At 36.1% G+C, this 23,833-nt stretch overlaps 5 protein-coding genes and 2 long non-coding RNA genes across 9 annotated transcripts; 5 read left to right on the top strand and 2 right to left on the bottom strand.

The window, feature by feature from the left end:
• The first annotated feature begins 293 nt into the window (after positions 1 to 293).
• Positions 294 to 7,295, top strand: Coq6 (ubiquinone biosynthesis protein COQ6, mitochondrial). The gene is given in 9 exon segments (XM_078179931.1): positions 294 to 1,123; positions 1,230 to 1,420; positions 1,520 to 1,636; positions 1,638 to 1,760; positions 6,004 to 6,111; positions 6,179 to 6,241; positions 6,322 to 6,632; positions 6,716 to 6,998; positions 7,079 to 7,295. Coding segments are annotated over 9 exon segments (1,413 nt in total). The 5' UTR covers positions 294 to 936; the 3' UTR covers positions 7,109 to 7,295.
• Positions 1,769 to 5,778, bottom strand: Pyx (transient receptor potential channel pyrexia). Its single transcript, XM_078179924.1, has 7 exons — positions 5,727 to 5,778; positions 4,841 to 5,014; positions 4,479 to 4,777; positions 4,240 to 4,395; positions 3,895 to 4,180; positions 3,430 to 3,807; positions 1,769 to 3,353 (listed from the first exon to the last, which is right to left on the bottom strand). Exons 2-7 carry the CDS (start codon positions 4,949 to 4,951, stop codon positions 1,806 to 1,808), a joined length of 2,778 nt encoding a protein of 925 aa, XP_078036050.1. The 5' UTR covers positions 4,952 to 5,014; positions 5,727 to 5,778; the 3' UTR covers positions 1,769 to 1,805.
• Positions 7,296 to 7,476: 181 nt separating the features above from the next.
• Adck1 (aarF domain containing kinase 1) lies at positions 7,477 to 10,294 on the top strand. The gene is made up of 2 exons (XM_078179930.1): positions 7,477 to 7,826; positions 7,910 to 10,294. Exon 2 carries the CDS (start codon positions 7,965 to 7,967, stop codon positions 9,531 to 9,533), a length of 1,569 nt encoding a protein of 522 aa, XP_078036056.1. The 5' UTR covers positions 7,477 to 7,826; positions 7,910 to 7,964; the 3' UTR covers positions 9,534 to 10,294.
• An 873-nt stretch (positions 10,295 to 11,167) lies between these two features.
• Positions 11,168 to 15,574, top strand: LOC144469539 (uncharacterized). Of its 2 annotated transcripts, XR_013493993.1 has the most exons (4): positions 11,177 to 11,191; positions 11,374 to 11,567; positions 12,378 to 14,559; positions 14,670 to 15,574. It is a non-coding gene; the product is annotated as an uncharacterized LOC144469539 (long non-coding RNA). The 2 variants fall into 2 exon arrangements; XR_013493992.1 differs by lacking the exon at positions 14,670 to 15,574 and having other exon boundaries at positions 11,168 to 11,567; positions 12,378 to 12,925.
• On the top strand, positions 11,574 to 12,371 carry LOC144469537 (uncharacterized). Its single transcript, XM_078179949.1, has one exon. The coding sequence runs from the start codon at positions 11,749 to 11,751 to the stop codon at positions 12,151 to 12,153; it is 405 nt and encodes a 134-aa protein (XP_078036075.1). The 5' UTR covers positions 11,574 to 11,748; the 3' UTR covers positions 12,154 to 12,371.
• A 1,463-nt stretch (positions 15,575 to 17,037) lies between the features above and the next one.
• On the top strand, positions 17,038 to 20,401 carry LOC144469538 (uncharacterized). The gene is made up of 2 exons (XR_013493991.1): positions 17,038 to 17,529; positions 17,605 to 20,401. It is a non-coding gene; the product is annotated as an uncharacterized LOC144469538 (long non-coding RNA).
• On the bottom strand, positions 19,576 to 23,729 carry Cog4 (conserved oligomeric Golgi complex subunit 4). 2 transcript variants are annotated; one of them, XM_078179925.1, is made up of 10 exons: positions 23,427 to 23,729; positions 23,151 to 23,348; positions 22,702 to 23,076; positions 22,419 to 22,627; positions 22,130 to 22,325; positions 21,811 to 22,058; positions 21,499 to 21,721; positions 21,154 to 21,420; positions 20,904 to 21,089; positions 19,576 to 20,841 (listed from the first exon to the last, which is right to left on the bottom strand). In XM_078179925.1, the coding sequence occupies exons 1-10, from the start codon at positions 23,499 to 23,501 to the stop codon at positions 20,584 to 20,586; spliced, it is 2,235 nt and encodes a 744-aa protein (XP_078036051.1). In that variant the 5' UTR covers positions 23,502 to 23,729; the 3' UTR covers positions 19,576 to 20,583. The 2 variants fall into 2 exon arrangements, with proteins under 2 accessions (XP_078036051.1, XP_078036052.1); XM_078179926.1 differs by lacking the exon at positions 23,427 to 23,729 and having other exon boundaries at positions 22,702 to 23,071; positions 23,151 to 23,277.
• Positions 23,730 to 23,833: the final 104 nt, after the last annotated feature.

The raw sequence follows: 23,833 nt of genomic DNA, 5'->3' as shown, positions 1-23,833 counted from the left end.
AAATAATGTTCGTACATATAAAAACATTTAAATATATGTATGTACATATATATATTATGTATGTGTATGTATGTATATTCACATTCTTCGTCACAATTTCATATAATCATTTAAATATTCATATATTAGAATAATGGATACAGCTGTTAAAAGAATTTTCTGTACATTTCCTTAAAAAATGCATTCTAGACTTGGCCGAAATTTGTGTCCACCTGTCGCTTACGCATACACGTTATACTTTGTGACTAGTTCATCGTCGATCCCTTAGTGTCTGTATGTACAAACATAACAGGAGTAAACCATATATTTACGTCGTAGTTCATTGATTGAGAAGGAAACAAAGAAAGGGAACAATTTCATTCCACATACATTTGTATTAATCAGATCATGAATCATTCCATCGTTAATCCCTTAGTGCAGTATATATAAACATAACAAGTGTAAACCATATATTTACGGCGTAGTTTATTGAATGGGAAGGAAACAAAAAAAAACAACAATTTCATTCCACATACATATATATTAACCACATCATGAATCATTCCATTGCGAGCGATTTCTACAAGTAATGCTCAACTTAGTACCCTACTAGGCTGCCTTATTGTAAAGCATTTTCCACAGTGGATCTTGTCTTAGCAATGGACTGTCAGCCAATCGGTAAACAGCAGTTTCTGTACCCACCCTTATATTTCTGAGCGCTTTACCCCGACTTAGACATCGTTCAGTATGTCGAGGCATTATTTTATCACTATATGTATATAGTGGTGTATTGTTTTTACACAATATACATATATATATATGGATAAATGATCTGCAACTGTAACAAACATTATCGTAATGTACATAATATATGCGTACGTATGTACATTTCCATAAACGTCGTAGGTAGATTCATGCATATATTTGTTGCAAGAATACAAAATATAAAACATAAAAATGGCGGCTTTGATAAAAAAGTTTTCGTATTGTAAAACTTTATTGTTAATTTCGAAAAGATCTGCCATTCCTGGTGCATCGGTGATTGCATCGAAATATTCGTGTACAACTCTTCAAGATGAAGAAAATTACGATGTCATTATAACCGGTGGCGGTATGGTTGGAACAACACTTGCCTGTGCATTAGGTTAGTTTTCTTTCGTCTGTATGTATGTATACATACAGTATCTTGTTATTATTGAAAAGTTTATGTAAGAGTAATTGTAACAGATAATAATTTTTCTTTGTTGTAGCCAACAATAGAAAACTTGAATGTAAAAACATCCTTCTACTAGAAGGTAGCAACAAAATTCAATACAAAGCGCAGGAACAGTATTCCAATCGCGTAGTTGCTCTGAACCAACAAACGCGTACCTTACTTTCGAGTATAGGGGCATGGCAGCACATAGAAGCAGTACGATATTGCCCAGTACGAAAAATGCAGGTATTATATACTAAAATAACATGTAGTGGCACACCATAAAAGATTTTAATATTTTTAAGACAACAATAAACATTGCATTAAATCTGACATTTTTAGTAGGTGTGGGATGCCTGTTCAGATGCTATGATCGAATTCAATGAAGATCATCTATCGGAAGAAGTTGCATATATTGTCGAAAATGATCTGTTGCTACATGCGGTAAATAAGCAACTGGTGGAAAAAAAAGAACGTGAATGTAATTTATGCATCTAAAGTCGAAAATATCAAACTACCTGAAATTCAAGGGGAACCTGCAAGGATACAATTACAGAATGGAAAGAAATACAAAACTCAGTTATTGGTAAGATAATGAAAAATTTTATGTATTAAACGCTACATATTGTACTCAGTTACTGTATTCTCCAACAATTCTTTCTATTTTATTAGTTAAATTGTCCAATCGTGCACCAATATTGTTGTAGCATCTTCTCAATTCGGTAGCCAATTCATTGAACTGTTGTTGATTGTTATCATTGGTCGACGTTGTGCTGTAGAGTCTACTTAATTTTGAATTACTGGCTTCTGTATTGCTTCTTTCTCTATTATGTACAGATGTAGTTCTAGTATTTGTATTACGATTTTTTCTGCCACTTACTAAGCGATAAGTAGCCTTTATTAAGTCCCGTGGTAAACGGTTTTCACGGGGATCGTTTGGACGTATGTGTAGAGCACAATGGTATGGTGGATGCAAAAGAAGTGCTCCACGTCTACACGTTTTCATAATCCTGCTCGGTGCGTGATCCAAAATCTTTGAAAATAACATACTTTCCAAGTGTGCTACTAATTCCGCTCTACGTACTAATCTATCTAATCCAGCACATCTTCGTAATTCTTGTATATCTGATACTGCAAGGCCCATCATTAAATTCGTTAAAATTACTGTCACTAAGATGACAAAACTCAGAAGCATTAAATGTGCTGTACCAGAATACAATATTGGTGCACTTTCATCGAAATACACGTCTTCAAATTCTAATTCTCCAGACATCATTATAATGGTTTTCAGTAAACCAACCAATGGGTTAGCAAACGATTTATAATTTTTATGTAATACGCTGAAACCTAGTGAAAAACCGATTATAAGGCACATATAAGCACCAAGGAATTTAAAAAAATTAATCGAGACTTGCGCAAACATTTGTATATAAAGGCCAAACATTGGAAATCTCCCAACCACCATCATTAACTCTAACCATATTAAAAGTATACCTAAAGCTGCTACGTGATGCTGCCAATGAAAAATTGGCTCGATCAATATTATGCTTGATATTAAAATAACGCTCCATTGGAGCCAGTTTTCCCATCCTTTGGCATAACACCATAAACCGTGAGCCATTTGAAAGAATTCTTTAACGGCAAGAGTTATAGTAAACATCAGTACTGGCCAAAAAAGTATTGTCCTCAATTTTCTCATGTTCCAGAAGTATGTAACTGCAATGTATGCAGTGAAAAATGCAACGAAAATGGAATGAAATATCAAACTGAACAAGAAAAATTTACGAATTCTTAACCATTTTAAATGGAGGAAACTTTCACATAACGGATGTTTTAATACATGTCTTTGTCCAACTTCTACAAGGCACAACATTAAATCCATTTCCCCTCTGCCACCTGGTACCAAGGGTCTAAAGTCTAATCTTAATTCACAATCGACGTCGCCCAATTCATGATCGTGTAAAGAAATCGCTTGATCCAAACGCGAGATAAATCGTGGCAATACGTCAGGTGTTCTACGTACAATAAAACTCAATGCAGAAATACCACCTTTGGTTCTAGCAGTAACGTCTGCTCCTTTCGACAATAACATCATCACAGTTGACGAACTTTCGTTCAGGGCAGCGATATGTAAGGGTGTATAGCCAAACTTGTCTGACGTGTTGATCGAAGCTCCAGCCTTTGGAAACAAAAATTCATGCGATTAAAAATGTATTATACATTTTTCACGAAACTTTCGAAATCGGTAAATTCACCTGCATCAAAATTCTGACCAATTCCATCCCTCTCGTAGCTTTTGCAACAGCAGCGTGCAATGGAGTACGTCCATCGTTATCTTCTGTATTGACATTCGCACCAGCATTCAAAAGCACATCCAAAGTTTCTGCCGATTGAGACAAAGCTGCCAGGTGCAACGGTGTTTGACCTCGTGAATTTTTTACTTCGCAGGTTGCACCAACCTCTAACAATAATTTTGTGCATTCTGCACTGCCTTCTTCTGCTGCTAAATGCAAAGGAGTTGACCTCGTAGAACTAAATTGCACTCTAACGTCTGCTCCATATTTTAACAATAATGTTGTACATGTAACAGAACCCAGTCCTGCTGCTACGTGTAACGGTGTTTCCGTATAAACCTATAGAAACAGTGAGACGTGTAAATTGAGAAATATGGAAGTATTCTGCTTCAAATGAGGTTTTTCAAAACACTTGATTGCAAATACCTGTGGATTATTTGGGATAGCACCTGCTTCTAATAAAGCTTCGACACAGTCTCCTGCGTTACTCGAAACAGCATAGTAAAGAGGACTTTTTCCAGATAGTCCTGCATTTACGTCCGCTCCTGCCTTTATCAAACAATTGACGCTAGAAATATCCCCGGTCGCAGCAGCACAGTGTAAAGGTGCACACTTGTTACTAAAATCCCATTCATCTGGATTAGCACCATATTTTAATAATTCTTCTAAAATTTTCACAGAAGCTGCACATGCGCTTAAATGCAATGGTGTCCTATAAAATGAATGCGCTATTATTTTCAAATTTGATTTTGTTCTCATTTAATTCTGTACCTGCCGTCACAGTCTCTAGTTGAAGGATTTACGTTTTTGTCCAACAAAGCTTTCACCAATTCTACATTACCCAAAAAGCAAGAGACTAAGAGATATGTGTTTGGCCAGTTCTTTATATGCTGGGAAACGTTTGCTGCATCGTTTTCAACCACGTTTCTGTATTAAACATAATACACAATCAAACCATATACAATGGAATTGTTACGAGCGATGCATTAGTACGATAATAATAATGGTACCCATTTTCATACGAAGATATGGAAATTTTCCTAGCATTCCATGTCACCACCTTACTGTTAACATTCAAAAATTCATTTATAGTTTTATGCAACGTATCGCCGTAAAGAGTCGGAATAGTAGAAAGAGCATATTCTCCGCCTGGAAGATTAGAGAGAGCTGAAACAATTTCTTCTTTACTCCATGGTTGTTCCTTTGTCATTTGTCTTTCTCTTATGTGATATGCGATCGAATCGGAACTGTTTTCTGAACTTATACTGCTGTTTCCTACATCGTCCATCCAAATGCGTTCGCAGTCTTCCTAAAATAATTCACGTTCAACAAGCTTATTTTGAAGGAACGTGTAAACACTATTCATACTTACGGTATCGTTGACGATAATGGATGGTGTTGCCATTGCATTGGTTGTTTCTTCATGAGAAATACGAGTGCTTAAAAATCTACTTAGAAGAGGTTTTCTTGTTTGGATCGACATATCAGATCTTATGAATCTCTTTATGCTATATTTGAAAACTTAAAAGGTCGTCATCTTTTAGTTCTTCATCAGTATAATGTAAGAAATAAAAGTGTTTTAATACACAAGATACAGCTTTGAGTATCAATTACTTAAAAACTATTTCAGCTGCCTGCATGGCTCAGAACAAGAGCCCATATGTTCCTTGGTGTTTATAAAACAGAACTGGCATATATTTAGCTCTTACTACTTCTTGCTGCATACATACATATATAAACCAAGAGGAAGTTCCTTGTTAATTCCTTGGTCTTTTCCCCTTTAAGATTCAAGTTCCATGGGTAAAATTTATATGCACTTTTAACTATTTCACTTGTATGATTTATACTTATTCTTATAATTAACACCTTCGCATTGAAGCCGTTATGCTGGGCCGATTTGCTCAAGAACGACATCCGTAATAGGTAGCAGATTCGGTATAACGCAAAAATGCGTCATCCGTAATTAGTGGTAGTTTCTGATTTAACACTACAATGACTTATTCGACGCAAAGATGTTAATAATAGCAGTTTTCGACGAAACAACAAACAGGTTTACATGTTACATTTTTCTCCATATAAAAATCACGTATAGCATGGTTTCAAATCAATGTACATATATTGTTTTCACAGTTTCGAATTTTAAATATATTTAGTCACAGATTAAACTTCTTTGTATAAGCGAAAAATTATATGTGTAGTTATTATGTTCATGTTATTAAGTGTTACAACATAAAATTGAAATATTTATTGTAACATACGAATGATGTTTAGAAGTTAATTTATTCTGGGAAGGTCAAGTGTAGAACAAATTAGACGTGCATTTAGTACTTTTGCTCAAGTGTAGCAGAGAACTGAAGTTATTTCCAGACATACTGCTGGTCAGTATTTCTTAGCTGTTCCCCTTCCCATAGGTACAGCATAGCCAATAACTTCATAAGACACTCTCTTATCTCTAATACTTTATTGAATCAATTCTTTTATAATAATGTGATCAATCTTTTGATAAACATTACATGTGCTTTGCATTTATTGCAGATTGGCGCAGATGGTGGAAATTCATTGGTACGACAATGTATGGGTACACAATATATGAAGTGGAATTATAATCAATTAGGTGTGGTTGCCACGCTTAAATTATCAGAGGTCAGAGTTCTAGTGTTAAAATACTTTATTATTTTTAAAGTTCACAATAATTACATTTTTGTTTCAGCCAACAGAAAATATTGTCGCATGGCAGAGATTCCTTCCAACAGGTCCAATTGCATTATTGCCTGTAATCCTTACAACTTTATCACCGATTTATCACCGATAAGAGTAAATCGAATATTACACTAATTCTTACTTTTATGATAGTTAACAGATTCACTTAGTTCGCTCGTATGGTCGTTACCAATGGATGAAGCAAAGAAACTTTTAACTGTGTCTGAAGAGGAATTTGTCGATAGCATAAACGATGCTTTGTGGAAATTGTATCCAAAAGATGGTATAGTTGAAAGTGGCATGAAAGCCCTGCAACAATTACTTGGAGGTTTATCTTTAGAAACGGGTATAGTAAGACAATTACAACCGTCCATATCAGCTATCATAGAAGGGTCACGTGCAGCTTTTCCTTTACAATTCGGTCATTCTGTATCATATGCTCAGAATGGAACCGCCTTGATTGGGTTCGTGAATAAACAACATCATAAATTAATAATGTTTGTTAATGGATAAATGTAGTTCTACGTAAATATAATTAAATTCTTAGGGATGCAGCACATAGAATCCATCCATTGGCTGGTCAAGGTGTTAACTTGGGTTTTGGCGATATAATAGTGCTGGTCCAACTTCTCGCAGAAGCTAGCGTAAACGGAGCTAGTTTGGGCGACATAATGTATTTAAGGAAATACGAAACATTGAGGCAGCGATATAATGTACCAACTATGCTTGCTATTGATGCGTTACATCGACTTTACAAGGGCACTGCGGCTCCCATTGTCCTTGCAAGGAGTTTAGGATTACAATTGACGAATGCTATTCCATTACTAAAGGTGAAACAATAATAAGAATAAATTAAAATTGAATCATTTTCTTTGTTCCATGTTATTTGAAGTGGTGTAATTTATTTCAGAAAGCCCTGATACAACATGCATCCGGTTAAGCAGTAAGTCTATAATGTTTGAAAATTTGATCATAAATATGAATATAATTTACTTATTTGAACTAACAATGGAAATACAGATTTATAATATATTATTGATATACATTTTAAATATGAATATATAGCATTAAATATAAATTCTTTAAGGATTCGTTGCATTTTTACTTTCAAGTAATTGAATTTTTGCAAAGATTTTACTTTAAAAGTTTGATGTCAAATGTATTACTCCTTTTTTGGATTGTCAATAAAGAACAATGGATTTTGAAACAGTCCAAAATTTATTCAGCATTCGATATGTTATACATAATAACATAATAAAATAACTTCAGACTGCATAAAAAAATTGAATAAGTTTTATGGAAATTTTTTGTCGTACCACGTGTGCACAGAACAACGGTGCACGAATGGATACAGGTTATCATGTCACTTTTGCATAAGAAACAAATTTTTAACGAACGTACAATAAACTGATTTGTAGATTTTTAGGAAAAGGAAGCTAAAAAAGTAAATTACATTATAAACAACAATTTTTAATACCAAATTTCGTTCTACTTATGTTATGTAAATAGTCTAGGTTATTACACGACCTTTGAAGTTTTTTGAATAATTTTTGAATCAGATAACTCAAATTCGTTATATAACTTTTTGTTCTTAACTAACTTTATGTTGTATAAGAACGAATTGTAAAGAAAAAGAGAGTTTCAACTTTGTTTTTAAGGTAAGTTTGTACAGTAACAAGATGTATGTAACTGACATGTATGCCAAAATTACAATGTTATTATTAATAATATTTCGTTTCAGACTGAACAGGAAAATTATCACGAAATCTTATTATCTCATTTACAATTGACTGACAATGTTTATCTCTAGAAGATTGTTAAAAACAGCTGCGTTTGGAATCATTGGATTTGGTACTTTGGCCTCATTGAGAGCTAACGAGTATGATATAGGATCTATAGGTATCGTAAGACTTGGACGAGCCGCAGTCAAAGTTTTTATAATAGGCAGACATTATAGAAATGAATTATACGCGAGTAAATTGACCAACAATAGTCCAGAATATTTGGATTTAAAATCAAGAGTACACAGATTCGGAGCAGAGAAGCTTCTAGAGCTCTGCTGTGAAAACAAAGGTGTCTACATAAAAGTGGGTCAACATATTGGGGCATTAGATTACTTACTACCGCCAGAGTATGTTAGAGCTATGCGAGTATTGCACAGTTCTGCTCCACAGTCTTCTTTCAAAGACATATTAACTGTGATCAAAGAAGACTTCAAGAAAGATCCTTATGAAATATTTGAAAGTATCGATCCTGAACCATTGGGAACAGCTAGTTTAGCGCAAGTACATAAAGCTGTATTGAAAGATGGCAGCGTTGTTGCAGTTAAAATTCAACATCGGTCTGTTAAAACAAATTCTTACGTGGACATAAAAACCATGTCAGTTTTAGTGAGGATCACGTCATTAGTTTTTCCTGACTTCAAATTTGATTGGCTCGTGGATGAAACTAAAAAGAACATTCCTAGAGAATTAGATTTCTTGCAAGAAGGGAAGAATGCTGAGAAAGTTCAAAGCATATTTTCGCATTACAATTGGTTGAAAATACCAAAAATCTATTGGGATGTTTCGTCGCGCCGTGTTTTAACGATGGAGTTCATAGACGGAGGTCAAGTAAACGATTTAAAATATATCCAAAATAATAAGTTGAACGCGTACGAAGTCAGTAGCAAATTAGGACGATTGTACAGTCATATGATATTTATTGATGGATTTGTACATTCTGATCCCCATCCTGGCAACATTTTAGTTCGAAAAAAAGATAACGAAGCAGAAATAGTTCTCTTGGATCATGGATTGTATGCGAATCTTTCCAATGAATTTCGATGGGAGTACTCTAAACTATGGTTAGCAATATTTAACAGCGATAAAAGCGCAATGCAATTGCATTGCGCCAGGTTGGGTGTCCCCGATTTGTATGGACTACTGGCTTGTATGGTATCTGGTAGATCTTGGAATGCAATTATGACGGGTATACAGAAAACTAAGTACAACATTGACGAAAAATTGGAATTTCAAAAAGAAATACCACAATTGTTGCCGGAAATTAGTAACGTACTTGAAAAAGTGAATAGACAAATGTTGTTAATTCTTAAAACAAACGATCTTGTACGTTGTATTGAACATTCCTTGAATACAGAATCTAGAATGTTTGGAATGATGGAAATGTCGAAATGTTGTATACACTCCGTTTATGGAGAACAACTGAAATTATGTACGAGTCCATGGATAAGATGGAAACTCTCCGTATCAAAACAGTGGTCGCTACTGAAATTATCATTATATTATATATATCTAGGAGCATTAAATTTTAATATAATATCCTCCATAGAATCATTTATGAATAACAACTATTACTCTTTTTAATAATAATAATATTTTAGGAATAATCTAATGTAATATTTCGCAAGAGTATTTACTGAATTGTTTAAAAAAAGAGGTGATATGTAAGATAATATAGAAATTTTTTTGTAAAGAATTTGCCTAACAACGATCGTGTTACTCGGAGGTGAACTGTGTACAAATACAGTAACACTTTCTTCTTTAATTGTATAAATTGATTGTATTACAACAACACTTGAATTACCACTAGACATATATTTTCTACATATATATATATAATTAAAATGTACAGAACTAATATATAATTCCTACTGTATTATACATAAACAAGGAATCCATGTTGCGTCCGCATGTAAACTAAATAAAACTAAATATGCATAATTGCATACGTATTTAGTTGTTTGTTACATTTAATGATATTGTGTACAATTTAAATCTATTAAGAAATAAATTATTCCTATTGCGTTAATATTTTCCATAAAGTATCGATTTTGCGTATTAACAATACGATATAACTCCTTTTTTTGTTTAATGTAAGTAATAAACATAAGAAATTAAATTTATATACTTGAAGCGTTGAAGAAAATATCTTTTCTAAGAAATTTGAGTGTAATAGATATTAATATCTTCGTGAGATCGATACGTAGTGTATTTCTCCGTCATCAAAACGAGTCATACAGTTCGTGCGTCGTTTATTACGTCATCATGACGTAAAAAGCAAATTTGTCATTAGCACACAATTAACATGCTCTGTAACATGAATGGAAAAAGGATAAATAAAAGAAAAGTTTTTATAAAAGTCACAACACGTTTTATCCTTACATATATTTCTTATGCAAGTTTTGATAGATTATAAATTGTTTTTGATAAACTATATTTGTATTCCCATTATCATATTTTGCAAAGGTTTAACATCTGTGGTAACAATTATTTTTTTCTTACAAAAAGAAAATAATGTACAGAAAGGAAAGCGTCCTTCCTGGCACATTTGCGTTTATATGTACGTACACAGTTACTTTTTCCAACGTTGCCGCATCTTATCTGCTTTGGTACATACGTATATACCAATGCTTCTAAAATATAACTTACATTCTGCTGCAGTATTCCTCTGTTTGCATGTTATTTTAGTACTTATGGAGAAAATACGCACAATTTGTTACGAGAGGATCAATCTTGTTTACAACAATAATTAATATGCAAGGATTAGTTTGAGTTTTGGCCTGATTCAAAAATTTATTAGACCGCTTCGTATCGCATGAATATACGCGTATGTGTATAGTTTGTAGTAAATTTTAAGGAAAACGTGATTGTTTAGAAATCGTCAGTATAGATATTACAATATAATTGTAATTATTACAATTATACTTATTCAACGTCGTAGAAACGTTGGTTGGCATAATAATACAACATATGTATATAATTTTTAACCGCAACGTATACTTATTTCTATTTCCGTGAAGCTTCATTTCCGCTGAAAAAAACATTCTGTAATAAAAGTACATATGTGTACAAAGTACTATACATAGAATGCGAAAGGTACAAAAGCTGCATCATTGATCGAAACAATGTGAAGAAGTTTGGCAACGCTGTGGATTATCCGCAACGGAAAAGCATATGGCACTGCTGAAGAAGGGTACAACGCTATTGGTGGGGCGGTTGACCGCGTTGCATATTCCTACGCGGTAAATAGTTTGTGAAATAATAAAATATTGTCAAGTTCCGCAATTTATAAACGAAATTTTGTATCATAAATATTGCATGGATGGAAGAAGCGCGAAAGGATAAAAATATTTGTAAAATCTATTCGGAAATGAGCGTTGACAATAGATTTGACGAGGAACTATTTTCTATTGATCGCGCGCAGGTTTACCAGTTAGTAGGAAGACTGGGGGTATATAAGGCGCCCCCATCGGGCGGAACCCTGGCATTTCCTGAGTCATCCTCGAGCGGTGAAGGTTGTATCTTGCTCGCAAGCATAAAGTGATTGTTTTTTTTCCCTTCGAGTTTACTACGGGACTTTTCTTCCGTCGTTCGGCAAGAAACACGAGCCAGATACAGGTTGGTGTCCTTCTTACTTATTCAGTAATTAGGTCAGAGTTTAAGAACGTACGAGGGTGTTCACTGCTGTTAGAGCTTTGTTCGTTCTCTCGTTTTTCTTCGAGAAAACAAAGTGGAAAGTTCGAAAGATATTCGTTACGCTGTGCTGCGTCGACGCCAGAGGGGAGGAGCCGGAAACATCATGGTGGTTACGACGAGACCCCGTGAGATCGACATCGACAAACCAAGCCACACCGAACAACTAGCCAATTGGATCAGCAGAGTTCGTTGTAAGAAGCTGTTGTGCCGTCGAAATCGAAAACGTGACCTACGCGTTGAGGCGGTGCTGACTTGCGCTCTTTTCAAGGCCGAATACGAACTGCGCAGCAAGCAGTTGTCTAGAATCTCAAAATGGCGACAATTCAAGAAGCAGTTTCTGAGAGAAACAAACTATCCGAACTGCGATTTCTATAACGACGAGGATATGAATAATTCGAAATCTTGTCAAGAAGAAGATCCTTGGCGGGGTCCTCTGTGTGCTGAATTGAGCAGTCTGGATTCTTTCATGTCTAAACTGAGCGAAATAAAGGTCCCGTTGCAGCGATGAGGGGAAGATGAAATTGGACGCCCTGGCCTGAAAAACCTCGGAGATCGCTCTCTGATTCAGAATCTACGAAGATGACGTCGTTGGCACGATCGTCGATGGGAGGAAATGTTGCAGCGTTGCGATTAAATGGCATCTCAAAACCGATGTTGGGCACCGCGTTGGTGTCGTGGGATAAGAAGTCGCATCACTACCCTGGTGTATATCTGGCTGTTTTTTACTTGCAGTCTCACCGTTTGAGATGGCAATGGGACGGGCGGAGGGAGGTTGCTGTTTGCAGTGATGCTGGGGGCATACCGCAAGGGGGAACAGGGATCCCACGTTCTAGTCTCTACGCCTTTCTCCAGTTTGGTTTGTAACCTGTATCGGAACCAATGTATTTCTCTTTGCAGTTTTACATTTTGAAACAATACGAATATTGGAACTATTCGAATCTATCATTACTCTCAAAGAACGTTTGATCTCGGATATTTTTGTTTTTTTTTTCCAGAAGTACAACGCTTTTATTCAAATATAAACATGAATGTATGTTTCTATAGATCTAGAAATTTAAACACATTTGTACAACACATACGTATTTATTTAATCGGATAGATCTAGCAGTAAAACGATACTGATTGTTATTTCAAAGACTATCAACAGTCTGGTGTAGGTTTAATAAAATTATGCAAAGCGTTAACTGACAAATTTGTACAAGAATTGTGATATAGCAGAAGAGGAACGATGAAAATAATAAATGTTGACAAGAAAACTTTTGACAACTTATTTTGTGATACTCTGAATTCACCATTATTAATACCAGCAATCCTTTTCAGTATGGCATACACCTTACAAACTTGTATCGCACGCAAGAGATACCCGCACACATGTCGTCCAGGCTGTTGCTCGTTATCTACGACGTCAGTGGCCTGTCTATGTAACCATAAGAATGAGATGAGATGAGATGAGAGGAGTGGCGGTGAGAGAGGATTATTAGTATGGGTTGAGAAAGGGGGAAAACTGTTTGTTTCTAGAAATTTGCGCACCAAGTATTGCAGCTGAGTTGCACGGCGAATCAAGTCATACAAACACCTAGCGTTCACACACTTCCATATCTCGACCAAGCATCAAGTATTCTCCCAAACATCATCCGGCCGTGTGCTGCATAATTTTGGGGCTCACTGCGACAAACTGCAGCAAAACTAGAGCCTCGTTTGGTGAGCTATTCCCTTCTCTCCGTTACCACTTGTGCAAATGTGTTTTCTCAGGTGCAGAAAAGGTTTCCCCCTCGACGCATTGCATTGCATAAGTTATACAATGCACAAGTTATTCTGCTTATTGACAATAGAACGCGAATTCGTCGACTAAGTTGGCTAGCCGTGGAACATCGCGTAGGTGCCTCCTTTCAATTAGGCTAAGGGCTTCGAGGTATGGAGAGAGAAATGGTAATTCATTGTATGTCTGTCGACTCAAGACAACCCAGAAACGCCAGATATGCCAGATTTTTATCGCAAGTAGCCAACAATACATTTTCAATAAGAGCATGCGATTATATTACGATGACGAAGGCTCAAAGTATACAGTTTTCATGCGCGCAGTGTTGGTACTGTAACATTGTTTTTTTTTTTGGCATCATGCCACTAGATCATTATTTTCACAGATTCGACGAGGCTGAATCGTTCCGCGAATACAAAGACAAGAAGATGTGTGCATAAAGTATGTTTTAGATCAGAGTAAGTTTTGCTAACGGGAACTATGCGGAAGTCGCGCAAAAAGAAAAAGAGGTATCAGTTTGTATTACAGTTACGTTAACTCACGATGATCGAGCAGTGTTCTCGAAATGTCTTTTCGGTCGAACGTTTGGGAAGGGCAGGACGGGGGCGGGGGGATTTTTGAGATCATTTTCTTCATCGCAGAGAACAATTCGTCTGATCTGTATTGGAGTTACCTGCTAATTTTGACAACGGAATAGGAAAGCAAATGACATTGTGGCAGTTATCGACGAAGTAGTACCAACTAGACGATGTTTTTATCTTAATGGAACAAAATGGTGCCGCATTCGTTTTACCACGAAGAAACGTTTTCACATATAATCGGACGTCTTGGAAAGCAGGAGAGAATTCGTAATCACCCATTTATCATTGAGTATGAACTGTTTTGAAGGTTTGGTATACGAATGGTTCACAAAACGCTCCTACATATTGGGACACGCTATCATCATGCTTTATAATATATGCATAACATTTTACCGATTGCATTCTAAGTATACGTACATCTATTGGTTGGGTAGTTTCTGTTCAGATGTCTTTTATACTGCAGGAATACATGAAAGATTCGTACCCAGGAAGCACAACTCTGTAACTACTGGTAGAAGTGGTATTTTCTCTTACTGGAATATATCGCTGTCATATTTTCAAAGGCAACATTATGGTATGTTGAAGTAGAAAAGGGGGTTGGGGGCGAAAAATATTATGTTTCAGCTAGGCTGACTAAAGCACACTCGTCTAAATCAATCTGCAATAATAAGTTGCTTATCGTAGAATTTTAATTGGATGCCGATACGGTAATCGTGCCAAATGTGTGTGTATATATATATATGAGGAATCGTGATATTAAAAACAAATAATCTCTATTATGAGATCTATTTGTAAAAGATCGATGAATGAAGGTAACAATTTAATGTGCTGAACAATTCGTATTATATAAATATGTGATGAGGGTCGGGGGGGTCAGGATGAGCTATGCAATTTTGTGTAAGCTGCAGGACCGAAGCTGGTACATACAAGCATCGCAGTGGATAATATTTTTGAAATGGGATTTTCCTTCGTCTTGGAACACACCATTCGTTTTACTGTGTAGTAGCAGCAGCAAGATACTATTCCATAATTTCAGTAATACTTAAACAAGCAGAATTGTTTTATGATTAATAAGCATGGCATATGTGTGAGATTCTCGCATTTCGTTTCTCATAACTGCTTAGAAGTATTCAAGACGACTTGGAGATACCCGTCCAAGGAACAAGTGGGAGAAGAAACTAGTGCGCATTATAAATTGCTTCCTTTTAAATTGTTGTCGTTCTAGCGCTATCTTCATAAGGTATTTTAGCTAAACCAGGTGATGCATTTTTAATATATTTTCTTAGTATGTACGGGTAGTTTAAACTTATTTGTTAGAAATCACTGTATAATTATTTGTTCCATGTTGAAACATGTTGGGGATGGGGAGAGGGCGGATATAAACAATTTTACCTTTTTTCCACAGAGAAAATATTAGCAGGTGGACATGTATTTAAAGTTTTGTTAAAAATCAACCAAAGCATGACAGAGCACGATAGCGTTAAATTCTTGAATACGCACATATGCATATCATTATGTATTATTTGATCACCGTGTTAGGATAGTTTATATGCTTGAACAAGAATCGTTGAGGGATACTTTCTCGACGAATGGATAGAAGATCCCTCGCACCCTCGGAAAATAGAAGGAAATCTGTTCAAAAGTTCCATTTTCTAAAGAGGCATTGATCTAGTGGAGGGCACTTCTCGAAAAACGTGTATGTACTCCTCGGATGAACATTACTTTTACCACGTTGTTAGGAAGAAGACATTGCATTCGATTAGCAGTACAAAAGCTATTTCCCTGTGGAGTACGAATTTCATCGTTCTTCAAATACGAACATGGCAAGTCGTTGCAAAATAATAGCTTGTGCTTTTAAGTGAAGTAATATGCACACACACACACACACATAGATGAAAAATGATGAAAATATCTCCAGGCTTTCATCAGGTAATAGCCCCTAACTATAATTTTAATTAGACATTACGATGCGGAAGATACTTTTTACATAACTATTGCAGATCCATTCTTCGGGCTAAAAAATTCTTTTTCTTCAGATATTATTTACGCGTGATAAACTATTTCTTATAAATACGTTCAGCCTGATTCAAAGGAAATTCTGCCGTTGCGAAAGAATACGAACATAAATGCAAAATAGATTATTGGTGGAAATAGTTTATTCACGTATCAAATTGCACCGACTATTACGTGAACGAAATTGCATATAAAATTTAGTCAAATAGCGTTCCAAGTGCACAAAACACCATAACATAACATTACAACGTATCTTTACTGTTCGCTATAACGCTTGGTATCTGAAAAATTTGTCGTTACGTAAAAGAGATAACGTCATTCGAAGAATGCGGCAGCTCAAGCTTTAACTAAACGAAGCCTGTAATGAAAGTGAATGATGCTTTGTACAATAGTCTACTTACCATTGAATAATCTAAAAGTATGTGTTAGGAAAGTTGGTATCTCTGTTGGCGAGTGAGTAATTGTTTCATGTCTACTTTCTCCGGGCAAGTAAGAGTTCTGTGTAGACAGCGTCTAGAATCGTATATATATATATATATATTGTCATTAGTTACATATGATTTATTGTAATGCTCTAAGTGTTGCGTTTTATGCATTGATGGCTTTTCCTCATAAAGGTAGTTAGAATGTGCTGTAATTGTTACTTCTACAGTGCATTATATATTAGTTGTTGACCATTGTTTAATTACAAATTTGTATATACACGATATCAGGCGAAGGGTGGGCGATCTGTGCATTAACTTCTCGAAAGTTTCGAATATTACAGAATAGTATTCTACAGCATAAAGGTATCTCTTCGATGTGTTACCGAATTGAGACGGTGGATTGTTCAGCCAGCGATAGGAATGAGTGAAATGTCTGAGGAAGTTATGTATGGAATTTCCAAAATTTGTTTAAAAAACAATGGGTCACGGAATTGGTTGTTTCGTTGTAAAATGTTTCGAATTCAGCAAAAATTCTGCCATATGGGCCTTTACAGGCGTGAGTTACTTTGGTATTTTTCGTGTTTTCGTCTCGGAAAAGCTAACCAAGTGTTTTAGAACCTGTTTACCGAGTATCAAGCTCGTGCGAATGAAGAGGGCGGCTGATTTACTGTGGCTGCATCGAGTAAATACTTACCAAGTCCGAAACAGTGGTTCTTCCACTCTCCAATAATCCGTGCATGGAGTATGTGGTCTTATTTCCTTGTACGTCATTCTATCGGTAGTTGGATATACATACCTTCTTGGAAAGGTTCTGGGAAATGGAGTTGCAATGAAACTTATTCTCTGCTGTGGTGAAGCGTTCGCTGTGCATTATCCTGTGCGGAAAGGAGAGGGGCACTGACTTCATGGCTGAATTATTAGTTTGCTATCTTTGATGGGATTACGAGTTATCATTGCGTCCTACTGAACCCGAAGGCGATGCGATGGGCCATACGTTTTCTTTTCGAGTTTTCAACAGGCATTGACCGGATATTTTGCAGTATGATACAATGCGATGTCTTCGACGCAGAGTTCCAGCAGAAACACCTATTTTCCTTATAGAAAAAGTAAGATGCTTTATTTAAAACTCTTGCAATACATTAAACGGAGAAACAAATTAATACGATCGTATTTGCTTTCAGATTTAATTGCTTACTGGCATTAAATTTTCGGTGCTTCTAGTTTTCATTGAATTGTCTTGAAGACGAGAACCAAATTGAACAAGAAGTTATGAAATTATTATTGCTGCAAGGGGAATATAGTACTCTAAATTAAAAAATTTGCAAATATTATTCAGTAGCACTTTACATATTGCAATTTTGCAAGATCGTTGCGAATGCTCGCAATGCGCTTAACAGCGTGGTTATGAAAGAGTACTTCTAATAGAACTTGTGTGCTCGGATGCAAAATTATCATTTTTTTTTTTAAATAAGAATATTATGTTTGAGGAATGTAAAAGTCGTGAATGTGTAAGGAAGGAAAATTTCTGACGAAAGATTTTGTGGAGTAAAGATACAGTAATAGTCGTCGCGGGACTTCGCGGGATGAAGAAGATCAAATTATTGTCGGATTACTTAAAGAGCTGGAGAAGAAGAGAACAACATCGCCGGCCATGTTCGGACGATGCAAGGCAAAAAAGAAAAATCTGTCATTGTGGGACTTCGAGGGATAAAGAAGAGCGAACTATCGTCGCAGGACTTCGTGGCATGAGAAGAATTAACTATTATCGCTGGACTTCGAGTGATGCGCGAAGGATGAAGGAGGACGAATTATCATCGCGGGACTTCGAGGGATGCACGAAGAATGAAGGAGGACGAACTTTCACCGCGGGACTTCGAGGGATGCGCGAAGGATGAAGAAGGACGAACTATCATCGCGGGACTTCGAGGGATGGACGAAAAATGGACTACTTCTGGGAGATCTTCGAGAAACGGAAGAGGACAAACTATTACTGCGGGACTTCGAGGGATGGACGCATAATGGACTACTATTGCAAGACTTTAAGAAATGAAGGCGGACAAACTATCACTGCAGGACTTCGAGGGATGGTTCAAGAATGGACTACTGTTGCGAGATTTCGAGAAATTAAGAAGGACAAACTATCACTGCGGGACTTCGTGAGATAAAGAAGGATAAATGATCGTCGTGGAGACGACAAACTATTATCGAGGGACTTTGCGAAGAGCAAAAGAACAGCTGTTGCAGGAATTTGTCAAGAGCAAAAGTATGGTCATCGTGGGACTTCGTGAATAACAAAAGAACTAACAGTAATCGCGTAATTCCGTAAGGGGTGGAAGAAAAACTGATGCCGATGCATTTCGTAAGTTAATGTGGATATTTATACCAAAATGAAGCAGAATTCGTTGCAGATTGATGAATTTTGTTTCATGAAGGAAAGAAGTTCGGTTATGTCAAAAAATTATTTGTATAGAACATGGTAGAATGGATACAAAAATTGTTGATGGTACATTTTAATGGAAGCAGAAAAAGAGAATAAGGCAAAAATCCAACTATTTAGATACAAAACATTTCGGAACAGAGAAGCAAGAATTATCGACTTAATAGTTGATAATTCTTAACCGTTAGGGCTCTAAATACTCCCGGCCGAAACGGTCCGTAGGGACGGCGCGCGGCTAGCGCTGACGGTCGCTGGGGACGGAATACTTTTATGCTAGACTGACCTGAGCATTTAAGGACAGACGCATATATGCGCCCTTAGGTCATGCCGATGACTTAGAGTAAACGCATATCTGCGTCCATCGACCACAACGGCGGCTTTCGCCAAACGCATATATGCGTTCATAGAGCCCTAAGGGTTAATACTTGAGAGATTTAGGACAAAATTATTGAAAGTTACCTTTGAGATGTAGTAAAAACTATCAATGTGAGATTTCGTAGCATGCGGAAACAAATATCATGCAATTTTTCGTAACATTAAAAGGACGACATTTTTGTTGTCAAGCTTATAAAATGTTTTTAATCACGCTGCTACAGAATAGATATATTTAATAATTTTGTTCGTAATGTTTGAGACATTATGTTTTGAGCGTTTACTAAGTTTAATATCACTTCGGAAGATTTATGTACATGACAATATCGGAAAATGATTTCAGTATTGTATTTATTTCTGAACGACTGGTATATTAGAATGATTTTTAAAACTTGTCGATAAGGATTGGAAAATAAAAATATTTGCGAGTAACACATTAATGAAATAAAAAGCGACGGAATTTCGTTTTGATTGTAATTATTGGTACTCAAAGATAAATAATAAGGACCATTAAAGACTAAATTAAACTGCAATTAGACAATACAACAGTGACCTGTGTGGTCGCAATGTGGGAATTGTAATGCGAATCCAAGAAGCAACTTTAAGGTACAGTTTGGGATACTGAAGCGGAAGCAGGGAGCCTATTTCGTGGGACATTGGAGCGGAACCAGGGAGGCTACTTCGCGGGACTTCATGGAACATTGAAGAGGACCAGGGAGGCGACTTCGTGGGATACTGAAGAGGACCAGGGAGGCGACTTCGTGGGACACTGAAGAGGACCAAGGAGGCGACTTCGTGGGACACTGAAGAGGACCAGGGAGGCGACTTCGTGGGACACTGAAGAGGACCAGGGAGGCGACTTCGTGGGACACTGAAGAGGACCAAGAGCATAACTTCGCGGGACATGGAAAATAACCGAAAGCATACCAAATGTTTCTAGATCTATAATCGCAGAATTTTTCATGTTTAAATTTTAATTGCGATTAATATCCATTTTATTTTATTCTTATTCTAGGTTATTTATATTATACTGTATATATATATATATATATTGTAATATACATATTTGTATCCAGTAAAACTTATTTTTTCATAAGAACACATATTTTTCATTGTTATGTATTACTGATGACAGAAGTAAATAAAAGAAAATTAATTTAAATTTCGAATTCAAAATGTATATTTCTCGTTCTAAATTGTTAAAAATAAATCCTACGATCTCGCGTCTATTTATGACGGTTTCTTAAAAAATAGCCCGTTACAATTGAAACGAAATAATTGAGCGAGTTTGTTAATGGTTTATATCCATAAATATATTGCACGTAATTAAAACATATGAATGTATTATGATTTAAAGTTTTAGTCTTTTTATGTCATCTGGACGAAAATCAGTTCTTAAAGATGCAACGTGACGAACTTCAGCAGGTGTTAATCTCCAAGCTATTGCGTCTGCACCACAATAATCGGCTAACTCTTCCACTTTTTCAATGCTTAATATGGTAGCCATTTGGGTCAGTCTTGCAAATTTGTCGCGTATGGACCAGGATGTAGCAGCAGCTAAATAACTTGCCAATGATCTGATTTCTTTGTCAAGTATCAGACCTCCTGCCTAACAATTAAAGTTAAAGATAAAATACGTGTTGAATAAAAAATCGAGACAGCTATACTTACTCTGTTAAATGTGGACTTTAAAACAACTTTTTCTAATCGAGCTGTAACCTCGGCAGTGAGAAGACCAATTAAAGCATCATAATTTGACGCAGTTAAACTATCTTTAAAAGTTCGTAGTAAACCTTCTAAATTCATGACTAGAGTTTGCACAAATGGTTCTTCCGTTTCATATCGTAATAAATCATCCTAGAAGTTTGTATAGTTTATTAAAATGAAGACATCTTAATGAAAATATACTTGTATCGTTTACCTCGTTAACATGATGATCCACAGATAAAAATGCGTCTACCCAAGGAGAGACTCTTGGTTTAACTGCGCTTACACGTAGCTGCTCCAATCCATAGTCTGTAACAGCTCGTAAAATTGATATAACGCCTTTCAGGCCAGATAAACAGCTGTCGATTTTACCCCTATCTTTATCTTGCATATTAGGGAATGTTGCATCAATTTCGCTACTTAGACTCTTACACAATGTTTCAACGTATTCGATACTAACATCGGTATTGTTTAAGTAAGCCTGTGTTCGGTAATAAAATGCACGATAAATAAATATCATATCTTAAAAGAAAGATATGCAAATTGTAGTTAATGTTACCAGAAACATTAGACGAGCAAGTTCTGTGTCCGAAGTTTGTAGACGACCGTGTTGTATGCTCGTCTGAAGAGCGCTGTACGCTTGTGCTAAATCCAAGTATCCAGCCGGATAACCTTGACGCAATCGACTTCTTAATCCGTTTGCAAACTCTCCTTCCAGTATACCACAAGCCATATTAACTACCGCGCAAACACCATCTATACTCCAGCTGGCCATAGAGCGTCTGTGAAATGCAATGTTATTGGAATTTGAATAAAGTAAATGTGTTTGATTTGTTGCACAGCATTTTTCTGCTACGAGTTTTTCTAATACCTTACACATTTTTGTACTATGAAGAAAACGTCGTCCACCATGCTTGATGTTTGTTGATCCTGATCCAAAGTATCCATTCCCAATGCTTTATTTACGCTTTCCTCAAGGAAATATCGTTCTAACGCGAGGTAAGAACCCAGAAGATCTTGCATTCCACGTGCTAGATCAGAATTACTGATTATGTTTTCAAATTCATTTGTTAAATCTTTGTACTGAGCATCGTCCTGTGCACTAATTTCGATGTCGTTCTACATTGAAAGTGCTAGTTTTAGTCAAATATTCAATGTAAAAGTTAATTTGTGTAAAATAAATATATTACCTTAACTCTTCTTCTTAGGAAACGTATATACAACTCTGCCCGCGAATGCATTATAGTAATTTCTCCTAATAACAAATCAAATTCTTTTGGATCAGCTCTTTCTGAACTTGTTTTACGAAGATGATCATTTATCATTTGTACCTTTTTAGATATGCATCTGTGTTTTGTAAATTCTGTAATAATTTTTTTGACTTGTCTGTCGAAGAAGTAAGTCACAACAATAGCTCTTTGTATTACTGTTGGGATTACAAATATATATTCGTTTCTATATTTATATGAACATAGTTACCTATCGCACTCCTTTTGTAATATAGAAATTGTCATTAATAATTTGCCAGGGCCATAATATGTTTCGATTATTGGTTGGTGTATCTCAATGATGCGGGCTATTCCCTCGAATAATAATGTTATAGTATCAGCAAAAATGACAGAGGCTCTTTTGTCATTGCTCTTAATTTCCAAAGCTGCTTTCAAGTTTTTCTGGGCTGCTTCATGTAACTAGCATCCAGAGGTTACATTTTAATGAAATATGTGATAATGTAGTTGAAAGTATACGTTGCCTTTGGCATTACCTTGGAACACAAATAACTACAAAATTTTTTCAATCCTTCGAAATGCATTCCTAATAACGGAAATATTTTGAAAAATCTTTCAACAGAAGCAAGATCTTCCGATTTTACTGCTTCGTCAAACTTGTGGGTAATCACTGTTCTAAGTTGCAATGCTGCTTGCTGTAAAGTAATCAACGAACTGCTTATGTTAGTATGATCCATTGAAATATCTTCGGCTGTTCTTTCTAATAACTGTTGATCCATTGACAGGTAACGATGTACATGTGCAGCTCCTTGTTCATAATCTTCGTTATATAATGCCATAGCGACACCTTCGCTGCATAATTGTAAATCGAGGATGTCGTTTACTCGTCTCTGACATTCGCAAACTCTACTCTATCAATGAATTATTTACAATAAAAATTGTATGTTTGTACTAGTACAAAAGTCAATGTTACAATTCAACATACCCTTGCCAGATCCAGTTGTCTCACCTTGGCACTAACATTCTTAGCCAACTCGTTGGTTCGTGCGATCATGTTATAAAACTTCTCACCCTCTTCTCGTACAACAATAACATTAGGTAATACCCTGCTTATATTTTGCAGCTTTGCTTCTACGTGACATTGCCTCGAAAGTATACTTTCCAAAGCTTTTCCTGTCTTAATCTACAAAATGAAAGTCTTTATTCAAGTAGATTGCACTACCGAAACAAAACAGAATAAATGATAAGTAGACCCACAGACCTCTTCTTCAGATAATTTGTCAAGTATGTGCGTCAAATTCTCTTGACTTACAGGTACATCCATGATATTCACCATATATTGAATGATTAACCTGAAGTATTCAACATCAACATGCAGTCCTTGGTTTGCTTACTTCCTCAGTCCTCGTTGTCACTCTTGCTCACCCTCCCCACAGGCATAGAGTATACAGGGTGTCTCGAAGGTTACTCAAAATCAGGATATGAGGGGTCCCGAGGTTATTCGAAGTACTTGTAATAGGTCCCACTCCTGCGTATCTAAAGACTGCAGCTCGATATGTTAGCGGCAGTTAATATAGACATTTTCTTTGCTCCGATTGGTTGGTAATTTACCGATGAGACAGTGCTGCCCTCACAGTTGGAGAAAAAGACAGAAAACAGCGAGCGAAC

Source organism: Augochlora pura, chromosome 4 (assembly GCF_028453695.1).
Source record: "Augochlora pura isolate Apur16 chromosome 4, APUR_v2.2.1, whole genome shotgun sequence".
Classification (NCBI taxonomy): domain Eukaryota; kingdom Metazoa; phylum Arthropoda; class Insecta; order Hymenoptera; family Halictidae; genus Augochlora; species Augochlora pura.
The sequence above is the reverse complement of the archived record's forward strand: the minus strand, read 5'-3'. Positions and strand labels throughout refer to the sequence as shown.